This window comes from Trachurus trachurus, assembly GCF_905171665.1.
Source record: "Trachurus trachurus genome assembly, chromosome: 14".
Lineage (NCBI taxonomy): Eukaryota > Metazoa > Chordata > Actinopteri > Carangiformes > Carangidae > Trachurus > Trachurus trachurus.
In genome coordinates this window covers 4,517,952-4,530,899 of record NC_139903.1, presented here as the reverse complement: position 1 = coordinate 4,530,899, position 12,948 = coordinate 4,517,952, and the positions used below count along the sequence as shown (strand labels likewise).

Genomic DNA, 12,948 nt, shown 5'->3' with positions numbered 1-12,948 from the left:
TTGCTGTCGGAAGATATAACTATTTAAGACTTATATTAACACAAATATATCACTCACTTCTGCTTTAAGGTAATGTGATGCTAAATAAAACAACGTCAGGCTGCAGGTCTCTCTCACCTCTGTCTCAAATTTAATCTGATGTTTTTGATTCAATTATTATCAAGAAAAGTACCTAAAATGAAACCACTATGAATACTCTAGAATAGACCTGTATTGTTTTAAAAAAATAGCAAGAATAAAATTGATAGTAAATTGCGGAGCATGTGACCAATGTCTTTAAATTCTTTGCTATGTTGATTGTAACTACCCATCCCTCTACCATGGCTGATGAGCACTGGGTGGGTCATATTACAAAAGACAATCACTGATGTTTCTTTGGCAGTTTTGATACATTGCCACTTGAGGGATACAATTTTCTTGTGGAAAAATGTTCATGCTCTATCTTTGTCAAGAGGATATGTTCAAGATGATAAAACTTCAACCTCTGGGCAGTTTTGATTGAGTGTTTTTTTCCGTGCCATATAAAAAGGAAGGCCTTATACACAAACATGTACAGATTTTCTTAAATACAACCTACTGCTGTAGCATGGTTATAATTTCACGTGTGATAAATTTTAGGATTGTGCACTCAACCTTCCCATCTGTGAAAGTTGTGAACTGACAGTTATTTAAGATAATATTTCTTTGCAGATGACACAATGTCATATATGTAGGCTATTGCTGCATAGAATGAAAACCCACAATGCCCCTAAAAAGGCAAGAGATGTATGAAAAATAAATATCTGTCAGTTTGGTCAGATATAGTTATTACCTTTGAACCTAATACCTCAACCTCATGAACATTACTACACAGCAGACACACAAAGAAACATTTAGCAGCGAAACAGCCAGAATTAGCAAGAACCTAAGATTTTTCATTGAGGAATAACTAGTTCATTAAATTTGACTGACCAGTGCTGTAACTTAGACTTTAGATATGACAAAAAAAAAAAATACGCTTTGCAATTTTGATCTTCAGTAGCCTACTTACACAAGAAACAACAAAACAAACTAAAATGCACATTGAAAAACTTTATTTACTAATATATTCAAAACATAATCTGGATTATGTCAAATTTATGTCAGCAATTTGCATACAATCATAAAATAAACATTGAGTAAAGTTCCACAGTTCACGTTTATTATAATATAAATCAATAAATCAAGTTAATGTTTAAATTAATGTATGTTTACAAGTAATGGAGCAACAAAAATGGTACACTTGTAATAAAAAGTACAAAATAGAACCAACAAGATAGCAACAATGGCTTGAAAAGATTAAAAATAGAGAAGTTGTTGTTTTCAGGAAAGGCATTATGAAATTATACTATGGAACTTTCCTGCCTTCATTGTTATTTAGATTGTTACATAAACTGCTGAGGCAATGATGTGGCCTAGAAGTGGGTGCAGCGACCAAATGCTGTTTGTGCACAGAAACAGTGATGTTCCAGTCGGCTAGTACCGGCGACCGCCATAGAGAGACTGGATGCCTCTGACATCGTCCTGGGGCAGAACAAAGGTGTCGGGGTTTACGTACGAGTAGTAAGGGTACATGAGAGCACCGGCAACGTTGGAATGATCCAAACCCAGGGAGTGGCCAAACTCATGGGCAGCCACCAAGAAGAGGACGTTGCCTGAAGCAGAAAGCACAGTTTTGGAAGTCAATTGGGGCAAATGAAATAAAGACATGCATGATAATACTCTTTATGTGTAATGAACATACCCATGCGTGAGCGGAAGGTGAAGTTCTCATCATCATCAAAATGGGCGTCTCCTCCAATTCCAGGACCCGGGTAAAAGGCATGAGCCAGAGTACCACCAGGGCCGTCAAAGGGGGAATTATCTCTATGGTCTGTTGAGCAAGAGCATGTTCATGTCAGATTCATGTCAAGTCAAATCCAGATGCAAAGAATAAGAAATAATTAAATAATCTAAAAAGGCATGGTTTTTGTATTTTTTTTCCGTCAAATGTGATTCAAGACTCAGAGACCAAAGGCTAAGATGCATTATAGGACATGCCAAGTTACCAACTCACAACTGAGAAACATTTGTTTTTCTTTTGAACTCACCTCCACGGAAAAAGGCGACCATGATGTCAGCAGTGCCACTGTAGATCCTTCTGAACCTCAGAGGAGTGACGTTGGCCCAAACCTGCAGAGCTCTTGCTATAGAGTCATCCACCTCTGCCCCTGACATGTCAGGTGTGTAGTTCACAATCCTGTAGGACAGGAAAAAAAACAAAAAAAACATTTAGATGTACTTAGATAATCTCATGGTTTGCCTGAAGTGATTTTTTGGAAAATTTTTCTGGTCACTCACCTGTAGGTGAGGCGCCTTTTCTGCCACTTGTATCCAGTTGTGGAGTAACCTTCGACCTTGGTGTCTGGTACACCACAGCGAGGTTTCTTCATGACAGCCATGGTGTCAGCATCCAGCGTCCCGGTGATCTGGAGACCGAAGAATCTCTGCATCTCACTCAGCTTCTCGTTCATTTGGCTGATCCCTGATCTGAAACTTGGACCAGTCTTCTCTTTTAGGTTGTAGAATTTCTTCAGGTAGTTCTGCAAGAGAAAATGAGTTAGATAGGCTACTACATGCTTCTGCCCTTGGAATAAAAGGCCTGTTTCTTCACAACAGAGATTAAGCAACTGAGCTATTATGTGTCTGTAAGAATTAAATATTCAGAGACCTCTAACAACTTTGATGCAAAAGAAAATAAAAGCATTCATAAGTGAAGCAAACAAACCTCTGCAAAACTCTCATCTTGCGGAGCGGCCTGTGGTGGAGGCATGCAGTAAACTGCGACTGCCAGGCTTAGTAGTAGGCTCAGGTTGAAAGTCTTCATGTTTCTTTCGTCGAATGTAACTTGCCTGTGCTGCAGAGCTGCTATATAAGCTGGAGACAGGACATGATGAGTAAGCCTTTTGAGTCAGGGAATTGAGGAAGTACCTTTTTTGGATAATAAAGGAAATCATACATTGTTTTTTTACACTTACTGTAAACATGATGGCACGGCACCTTTGCGTCACTGTAACAGATGATTCTCCCATTTGCATTTGGGAAATTTTCCATTCAATCACACTTATCCGCTGGTAGATTTACAATCTGCAATGATAATCTCAGACAGTTACGGATATCATGCGTAAACTTTTATTTACAGTATGTTACCATTTGATGCAGAAATGCCACAAACTGCTTCTGTGGGAAACTTTTCCAACAATTTTCCAGCGAAAAAGTTCATCACAGGCACTGGAATCTTGCTGATACCATGGTAATTATGTAATTGCGTCAACCAGTTCACCTCCTCTGGTCAGCATGGTCCTATAGGCTCACCATATGAGTAGCTTTCCCATCCAAATTCAAAAATCTATTCCTTATTTCTCTTACACCAGGAAGATAATTTTACAAAACTTTACATTTAAAAGGTCAGCTTCAGTTTATTACTTTTCTACTTTCTTTTTTATCGTTTTATGCCAGAGTTAGGGTGGGGACATGTAAGGCTCGATGGATTTTGCTACTTTAAAAAAAACAGAATGCAGAAAAAGATGGTATATTTAACTAGGCTACTGCATCAATGGGAGTTGGAATCCCAGGCCAGAGTGTCTCTAGTGCTGGTGATCCCTCCATCATCTGCTCCTGCTCATTGCACCTACAGTACATATAAGGAAAGAAAGGAAACAGTGTGAGATGTGCCTCTGTCTTCCTGTGACATTACTACCCCAGACACGTAGCTGCTTTTGGGAAGCACTGTAAATCACAGTGCTGACTGTATCATGACATCAGCAGAGATATCACGCTTAGCTAACTTTAAACCCAAATTGGGTGATAAACATAGTTACCATAGATACACATAGTTAATAACAGGTCTGACTAACTCAAAAAATAAATTAAAGGTGTACAGAAATGGCCGTTTGTCCTGTTTGTCGCGCCGAGTTGTCACGAGCTGCAACACGAGTTTACCCGAGTGAGGGAAACGAATTTGATTGGTCGTTATCGAGCGGGCGGGATATTCAAAGCTTGGGGCGAGCCCGAGCTCCGTGTGTGTGTGCGTGTCTCAGACGTTTGAATGACGGATTACGGATCCAATAGCAGTGGCTGGTGAATCGTGTACAGGCTGACGTATAATCCGTGCGCCTGCATTATCCAATGCGAAAAAAAAAATACACACTTTCATCCCGGATTTACTCAAAAATAGAATTTTGCACAAAGTTTGGCCCACAACGTCTGAAAGATGAGTTATCACATTAATTTTATGACCCAAAGTGGGCTCAAATTCAATTTTCTTTTCTGTACACCTTTAACAAGTTGTTATTACATCAAAACCATGTAACCTGGCCTGAGCTGTGTCATTACACCTGTGCTTGATAATTGATGACTAACTGCTGGGACTTTGGAAAATGTAAAATTAATTCTGTTACTACACAGAGAGTTTCTGTTTGATCTGTAGAATTCACCCATACAGTTAGTATACATGTAACCCCAGAGTTAACATTACCTCTGTGGATATAATCTCTGGTGGACAGTAAAATTAGTTCCTTTAGGTTGAGAACTTAGTCATGTTGATTCATTTATGTGTCAGCCTCTTCATGGTCACTGCACAGATTCAGGTTCTCCACTTCGTCTTTTTGACTTTTTTTTTTTTTTTTTTTTTTAAAGCCAGCGTGTTCTTGATATTGTGATGTAATTGCAAATGAAAGATGAATGCGATCATACAGTAGTTTTGTTACCAGAAATCATTGAACAGAATTATATAACTTAATACAACAAAAATAAGGGTCATTTAAAGGGATAGTTCAACATTTGGGTAAATTGGCCCATTGCCATAATAACTATAGTCTTAGGAGTAGGTTTGTTACGCTCTGGTGGACAAGTTGTGACCTGCACATTCACCACACAATGAGATAATAACAGAACATCACAAGACAGAGTTGTTTTTGAGGTAAATTCATCCCAAACTGCTGATGCACGTTCCCGTCGGAGGCAGTTTTTCGGCAAGCAGTCTCTGCATTTACCTCAAAAACAACTCATACGTTCCATTATCATTGTGAATGTGCGGGTCACAACCATAGACTGTAAAAAGAATGGACGTAGCGTCCGTGACGTCACCCATTGGTTTTGGGGAGTCGTTTTTGTGACTCAAATATGGCGGCCTGAACAGCGCCATGTTGGATTGGCCGGCCGAGAACCCGCCCACTGGCCTCGAAGCAGCCTGTCTCCGGAGCTGCTCGGACCTGTCACTCAGCGTTTCCGCGCCCTAATTGGCCAGAGTTTTAACCTAATAACAGTAAAACGGTAGAGTTAAAAAAAAATTCACCCCCCTCAGAGTGTAGAAACTATCGATTGAGAAAAAAAAACGTTCTGACACCAGGCTTTTAACATGTTTATTGAGGATGTAAAATCGGCGATTTTAACATAGGGGTCTATGGGGAATGCTCCCTTCTGACACCAGCCCCCAGAGGAAGCCGGGGGGATTGCAGTTTTTTGAACGCGGAAGTGAGCTTCACTTCTCAGACCCACAACTGCCCCCTTGGTCACAACTTGTCCACCAGAGCGTTTTGGAGTTGTTGGATTGTGTATTTGATGAGTTTGATGAGGGAAACCAAGAAATCCCATTAGCCTCCGTAGCGTAGCTCTGAGCAGCTCACGGCTCTGCTCCACCGTTCTAAAAATAGCTTGCACCAACAATTAAACTAACCTACTGCTAAAACTATAGGGATTATGGCCAATTTGCCAAAATGTTGAACTATTCCTTTAAAAAAAATGTGCTGAGAGACACCAAACCCCCACTCAGCAGACCAGGTCCTGATTTGCTCATAGTAGTAAGATCATTACGTTAATAGCCACAACATGTCTTTTGACTGAGTGCTTGATGTTGTACTCCGGTGCTTCTGTGGTTTGACGTGGCCATTGTCGTGTGTTGTGTGTGTTGTAGATACAAAGTTGGCTGACCGTTTTGGCAAGGCGAACTTTGCCGTCCTGTCAGGTAGTGTAGCAGCAGCGAACAGAGAGCAGGAATATACAGCCACGGTTCTTTTTGCTGCCTTTATCAGACAGAGGATTGACGGGATGTTTTGTGCGTAAAGGTTTAGCAGGACCTACTACCAGCCTGCAGCAAAGCGTTGCCATCTTGCTTGAGATGCTTGAGCCAGTGTTCACCATGCCTGGCGAGGACTACTGTGTGGTTATATTATGTTTCTTTGGCAAACTTCAACAATGCCTCTGACAAAACTGATAAATATGTAAACAAAATACAACCTATTTCTGTGCCAAGGTTATAATTTTACATGTGCACACTGTGGAAATGTTATGCAACAATTTTGGTTTGTGTGCTCTACCTTCCCATCTGTGAAAGTTGCGAATTGACGATTATTTACCACATTATTTCCTTGCAGATGACACAGTTTTCTATTTGTGCACATAATGAAGTCACATGAGGCCCTGTCAGTCAGTTTGGTCTGATAATATAATATAGAGTAATCATCTTTTAACCCTTATAAGCTGCTCATTACCACAAAACAGTCAAACTCACTGTTAAACAATACCATCTAGACAAAATATACGTACAACATTTCTGTATTTTTCATTGAGGAATAGTTTATTCAATTTGACTGACCAGTGCTGAAATTCAGTAAGCAGTACAGAGTGCACTTTGTTATTTTGATCTTCAGTACTTATATAAAATAACAACAAAACATGGTTTCAAATGCACACTAACAAACTTGCACAAATTTGCTAACTTGTACAAAACATTATCTAGATTTACGTCACATTTATGTCAACAATTTGCATACGTTCATAAAACAAAAATTGAGTAAAGTTCCACAGTTCAAAGTTCATTAAAATGTATCAATAAATTAATAATGTTTAAAATAATGTTTAAATTAATTATTTTTCACAGATAATGGTGCAACAAAAATAGCAACAATGCTTAAACAGTAAAAACAGTTTAAAATCAGCTTAAACAGTTGAAAATAGATAAGGTGCTGTTTTCTGTAAAGGTGCAAATTCTGTATAAAGTATTAAATTATATATTATGGAACTTTCAAGTCCTTATTGTTATTTAGAGGAGCTACGTAAACTTCTGAGGCAATGACGTGGCCTAGAAACGGGTGCAGCGCAAGAAGTAGTCGTTCCCCAGCAAACGGAGCAACTTCCCAGACCACAGGCTGTACTCAAACATGGAGGAGCCACTGTAGATGTAGGCATAACCTGCAGGACACAGATGTTACAGATGTTAGGCGCTATACCTCCTATTGAAGTGAAAGCTGTAGAAATGTGAACATATAATCGACACACTGAAAAAACTCAAAATCTTTCCAAGAATATTTGTCTTATTTCTTGTCAAAATGTCTCATTTCTAGTCAAAACTAAACTCTTTTCACTTAAAATAAGACTCATCACCTAAAAATGAACTTGTTTTTAGATCATTTTCACTTGTTTCGAACTAATTTTCACTTGAAATAAGTAGAAAAATCTGCCAGTGAAAGCAAGTTTTTTGTGCTTGTAATAAGTAAGAAAAACTTGCTCCACTGTCAGATTTTTCTACTTATTTCAAATGAAAATATGCTTGAAAGAAGTAAATCGTGTCTAAAAACAAGCTACTTTTTAATGTGATGAGTCTTATTTTAAGTATAATGAGATTTGTTTTGATTAGAAATGACATTTTGACTAGAAATAAGACAAATATTCTTGGTAAGATTTTGAGTTTTTGCAGTGCAAGCTTGACAGTTACTCACCTCCATACTGGAAAGCTGCCGTCACCTTGCTGGTCAGTCCAGAGAAGGTCTCGTCCAGTCTTTTGGGGAATCCCTGGTCCATGGCCTTCTTGACCTCATCGTAACTGAAAAAACATGGTCAGAAATTAGATAATAATTTGATATATGATACATAATTGAAAAAAAATCTCAGTCAACATAATATCTAAATTTGTTGGTCACATGATTTGATTTAAACACACCTGTAGTAATTGGCGCCTACAAAAAACAGAGTCTTGCCAGTTTCTGCATTATAGAGAGCAGCATCAACTTTCTTCACAGTTTCAGGAAGACCCAGACTGGAGATTGACTTAGGATAGCCAGGTAGGAGATCGTAGCCACTGAAAGCCCACACTTTGCGACCTGCAAGAAATTCAACATGCGTGTGATGTGATGTGTTGTAGTGGGTAGTTGTAGAAATTAAAAAAAACATATCAGTAAAAAAAAAAAGTACTATACCTTTAAAGAGCATGATACTGTCTAATTCTCGGCTCTCGTAAGCAGCGTCAATATTTACAGGTGCCTCGGGCCAGAAGTTTGTGATGAAACTTTGCTGAGGTTTGTCACTCTGGGGGTGGCCACGCCAGAGGAAGCTGAGAGCAGATATAAGAGAACATAAATTAATTCAGAGGCCAAAGAAAAACACTCAATAAAACACACAATATACTTCAGCATTCATATATTTGATCATTCATTGTCTGCAATATACCTGTCCTTGAAGAAGACCATCTCTCCTCTGAGGGTGGCAACAGCGTCCAATACCAAGGATGAATCACAGGCATTAGGGGTGGCGGGGGCAGTTGGGCCGGGAGGCTCAAGAGGATCCTTATCGGGATTTGGACCTGTAGGATAAATAACACCATGAAATTCACTCGGTAGACTCATTTTTTGACCAAATATTGTTTGTGCAGAGAAACAGTGATGTTCCAGTCAGATAGTACCAACCGTAGAGAGACTGGACGCCTTTGACATCGTCCTGGGGCAGAACAAAGGTGTCGGGGTTTCTATGTGAGTACATAGGGTACATGAGAGCACCGGCATCCTGAGAGTGAGACAAACCCAGAGAGTGGCCGAACTCATGGGCAGCGACCAAGAAGAGGATGTAGCCTAAAGCAGAAAGTTTTTGAAGTTAATTGGGGAAAATTAAATAAAGACATGATACTCTATCTGTATAATGAACATACCCATGCGTGAGCGGAAGGTGAAGGTCTCATCATCATCAAAATGGGCGTCTCCTCCAAGTCCATCAGATGGGACGAAGGCATGGGCAAGAGTACCACCAGGGCCGTCAAAGGGGGAATTATCTCCATGGTCTGTTGAGCAAGAGCATGTTCATGTCAGATGTTCAAAATCAAATCCAGATGCAAAGAATAAGCAGAAATAATGTGAAAAGTTTTTTTTTTTTTTTGTCAAATGTGATTCAAGACTCAGAGACCAAAGGCTAAGATGCATTATAGGACATGACAACTTTCTTTTGAACTCACCTCCACGGGGAAAGGAGATCATGATGTCAGCAGTGCCACTGTAGATCCTGGTGAACCTCAGAGGAGTGACGTTGGCCCAGACCTGCAGAGCTCTTGCTATAGAGTCATCCACCTCTGCCACTGACATGTCAGGTGTGTGGTTCTCAATCCTGTAGGACAGGGAAAAAAAGATTTAGATGTACCTAGGATATACTTATATACGTATATATATATAGGCAGGGCCGGCCCTAGCATTTTGGTGGCCCTAAACAAGATTTTTGTTTGTGGCCCACTCTAAGCGCAAACACCAAATCACTGGTTAAAACTGAATACAGACATGTTTATTTATGCCCTCTGAGGTTTGAGGCCATTTTCTGGACTTTTACATATTTCCTTAAATTTATCTTTTTAAGATACTTGCAGATGTAACAATACTCAAGTGTTTTATGTCTAAATATTAGAACCTCCGCTGTAAGCACACTGAGGACAATTTGTCTTAGAACACTGTATAAAGAAATAATTTAGGCCAAATGCTGGAAATTTGAGGTCTGCTTTTTGAAAAAAATTCAAATCCCTTGTGAAAACACTCCTTCAGTCATGAGAATGAACTGTTTTGGTGCTTGAAATAGGATATGAACAGTAATAGATAAGTGTAGAAAACAAGTCTAAAAAATGAAATTTTGTAAGATTACTTTTTGAGCACAAATGTTGTCATTCTGCCGTTCTGTTTTCACCAAATGTCTCAAATGTGGAATAAAAGAAGCTGAATATTGACTTCAAATTACATATAAAGCTCATAGCGTGAGACCTCAGGATGTTTAAATGACTTGAATGAGCCCCGGTACCTTTCTGATCATGTGGCCCCCCACCTAACGGCTGTGGCCCTAAACAACCGCATAGAGTGTTTATGCCAGGGGCCGGCCCTGTATATAGGCGTGATCGACACTGGATTTTATTTATTTTTAAAGCTCTCACTGGTCTTTTACCATCTTATATTAACTCGCTAGTATCTTTTAATGCAGGTCCCCATCGCACACGCTCAAAAGACTGGCTCACACTGCAGGTTCCCTCTGTCAACACTGAACTTGGAAAGACTAGTATTTCTTACTGTTGCACCTTCAACCTGGAACTCTATGCAAAATCATCTGAAACTTACCTCACTTTTATCAATAGGGCAATTTAAATCCATAATTACAGCATATTTTACCTCTAACTGCTCCTGCTTTTAACTACACTTATGTATTCAAGTTATGCTTATGTATGTTTGTTATGTCTGAATATTTATGTATGTCTCAATTGTTTTGTCTTCTGTCTTTATATGTTCTATGTTTCATCTCGGCTATATTGTAAATGAGGTTGCTCCTCAATATATCTCCGAGTTCAAATAAAGGTTATGAATGAAGGAATGAATGACTTGCTTTGTCTGAAGTTGTATCCTGAAACACATTATTCTGGTCACTCACCTGTAGGTGAGGCTGTTTTTCTGCCACTTGTATCCAGATGTGGAATAACCTCCAATCTTGGTATCTGGTACGCCACAGCGAGGTTTCTTCATTACAGCCATGGTGTCAGCGTCCAGCGTCCCCGTGATCTGGAGACCGAAGAATCTCTGCATCTCACTCAGCTTCTCGTTCATCGGGTTGATCTCCCGTCTGACCCTTGGACCAGTCTTCTCTTTTAGGTTGTAGAATTTCTTCAGGTAGTTCTGCAAAAGAAAACAAAGTTAGATACTACACGCTGCTGCTGCCCTTGGAATAAGAGGCCTGCTTCTTCACAACAGAGAATAAGCAGCTGAGCTATTTTGTGTCTGTAATAATTAAATATTCAGAGACCTCTAACAACTTTGATGCAAAAGAAAATAAATGCATTCATAAGTGAAGCAAACAAACCTCTGCAAAACTCTCATCTTGCGGAGCGGCCTGTGGTCGAGGCATGCAGTAAACTGCGACTGCCAGGCTTAGTAGTAGGATCAGGTTGAAAGTCTTCATGTTTCTTTCGTTGAATGTGACTTGCCTGTGCTGCAGAGCTGCTATATAAGCTGGAGACTGGACATGATGAGTAACCAGCTCCTTGAGTCAGGGAATTGAGAAATACCTTCTGGATAATAAAGGAAATCAAACATTGCTTTTCTGAAGAAAAATCAAACTCTCTGTAAGCGTGATGGCATTGCACCTTTGCGTCACTGTAACAGATGATTCTCCCATTTGCTTTCAATGTGGGAAATTTTCCATTCAATTACACTTAATCCACTGGTAGACTGACAATCTGCAATGATGATCTCAGACAGTTACGGATATCACAGTCACTGTAAACTTTTATTTATGTTACCATTTGATGTAGAAATGCCACAAACTCTTTCTGTGGAAAACCTCTCCAATGATTTTCCAGCGTAAAAGTTAATCACCGTCACTGTAATGATGCAGATTATACCATGGTAATTATGTGATTACGTCAACCAGTTCACCTCCTCTAGTCAGCATAGCATGGTCCTATAGGCTGCAGAATCCATGTGTCTCCATCACTCTCTGTGTTTAGAGACACCACCATAACCACCAACCCCTCCCTGCCTTTCATGCCCATCGGAAGTGGCCTTCATTAGCTCTTGTTAAGCATTTCCATGTGTTTCCCATATTCCGTGTTGTAAACTCTTTTCTTGTTTGTACACAACAACTGTTGCATGTCTGCCCGTCCTGGTTGAGGGATCCCCTCCTTTGTTTCTCTCCCTGTGGGTTCTCTAATTTGTTTTCCCTGTTAAAAGTGTTTCTTAGGAATTTTTCTTCAGTCGATGTGCGGATGTTGCCATAATACTGTGTAAAGCCTTTTACTGTAAGACAAACTGTTTATAAAAACCGTCACTACCAATAAATTTGCGCTGCCTTGCCTTGCCACATGAGCAGCTTTCCCATTCAAATTCAAAAACCTATTCCTTATTTCTCTAACACCAAGAAGATAATCTTACAAAACTGGGTAACACTTTACAATAAGGGTCCCTTTATTAACGTTAGTTAGCACATTATCTGGGCCGTTGTATAGGGGAGGAAGGTGATGATAATTCTAGGGGCCCAGCGCCCAGTGGGGCCCACAAAACCCCCCAGTAGTCTAATCTTTATATGACAGAATTATTCTGCTTAGACCCTGACTAATACTCATAGTAATGCTGCATTAGCATCAAAACAAAGTAGGCTAAATAAAAAATTATAATACGTACGTAGTCTAAGAAAAAAAGTGGAAAAGTCAGGGGGCAGGGGCCCACTTTAGTATTCTTTCAGGGGGCCCAGAATTCCTAGCAACGGCCCTGCACATTATTAAGCATTAATATATTAACTAATGTATAATTAATGCTGAGTAATGCATACATAATGATAACTAATTACATTATTATGCTTAATAATTGATGAACTAACTTTGAGTAGTAAACATAAATTAACTGCTTACTAATAGGCTACATTAATTAATGTGTTTCCTAATGTTTAGTAATACATAGTAATGATTGCTAATATATCTGTAAACAGTTAATTAATGCTTAATAATGTACTAACTAGCGTTAATTAAGGGACCCTTATTGTAAAGTGTTACCCAAAACTATAAATGTAAAATAATTCACTGGCTCAGCTCCCTTACAGGACAGCGTTTCAATAGCTATAGAGCAACATCTCAACTTTAAATCGGACACAACATCATGCCATGGACAT

The 12,948-nt window shown here is 39.4% G+C and overlaps 2 protein-coding genes across 2 annotated transcripts in view; both read right to left on the bottom strand.

Moving 5' to 3' along the window:
* Positions 1-12,948, bottom strand: part of tmprss2 (transmembrane serine protease 2) — a 253,688-nt gene that overhangs the window by 51,673 nt on the left and 189,067 nt on the right. The gene's annotated exons all lie outside the window — the stretch shown is intronic.
* Positions 7,139-11,244, bottom strand: mmp13a (matrix metallopeptidase 13a; the record flags this gene model as incomplete). The annotated part of the gene is made up of 10 exons (XM_083986993.1): positions 7,139-7,248; positions 7,776-7,879; positions 7,997-8,156; positions 8,253-8,386; positions 8,503-8,635; positions 8,739-8,900; positions 8,978-9,106; positions 9,278-9,426; positions 10,720-10,961; positions 11,146-11,244. 10 exons carry the CDS (start codon positions 11,242-11,244, stop codon positions 7,139-7,141), a joined length of 1,422 nt encoding a protein of 473 aa, XP_083843119.1.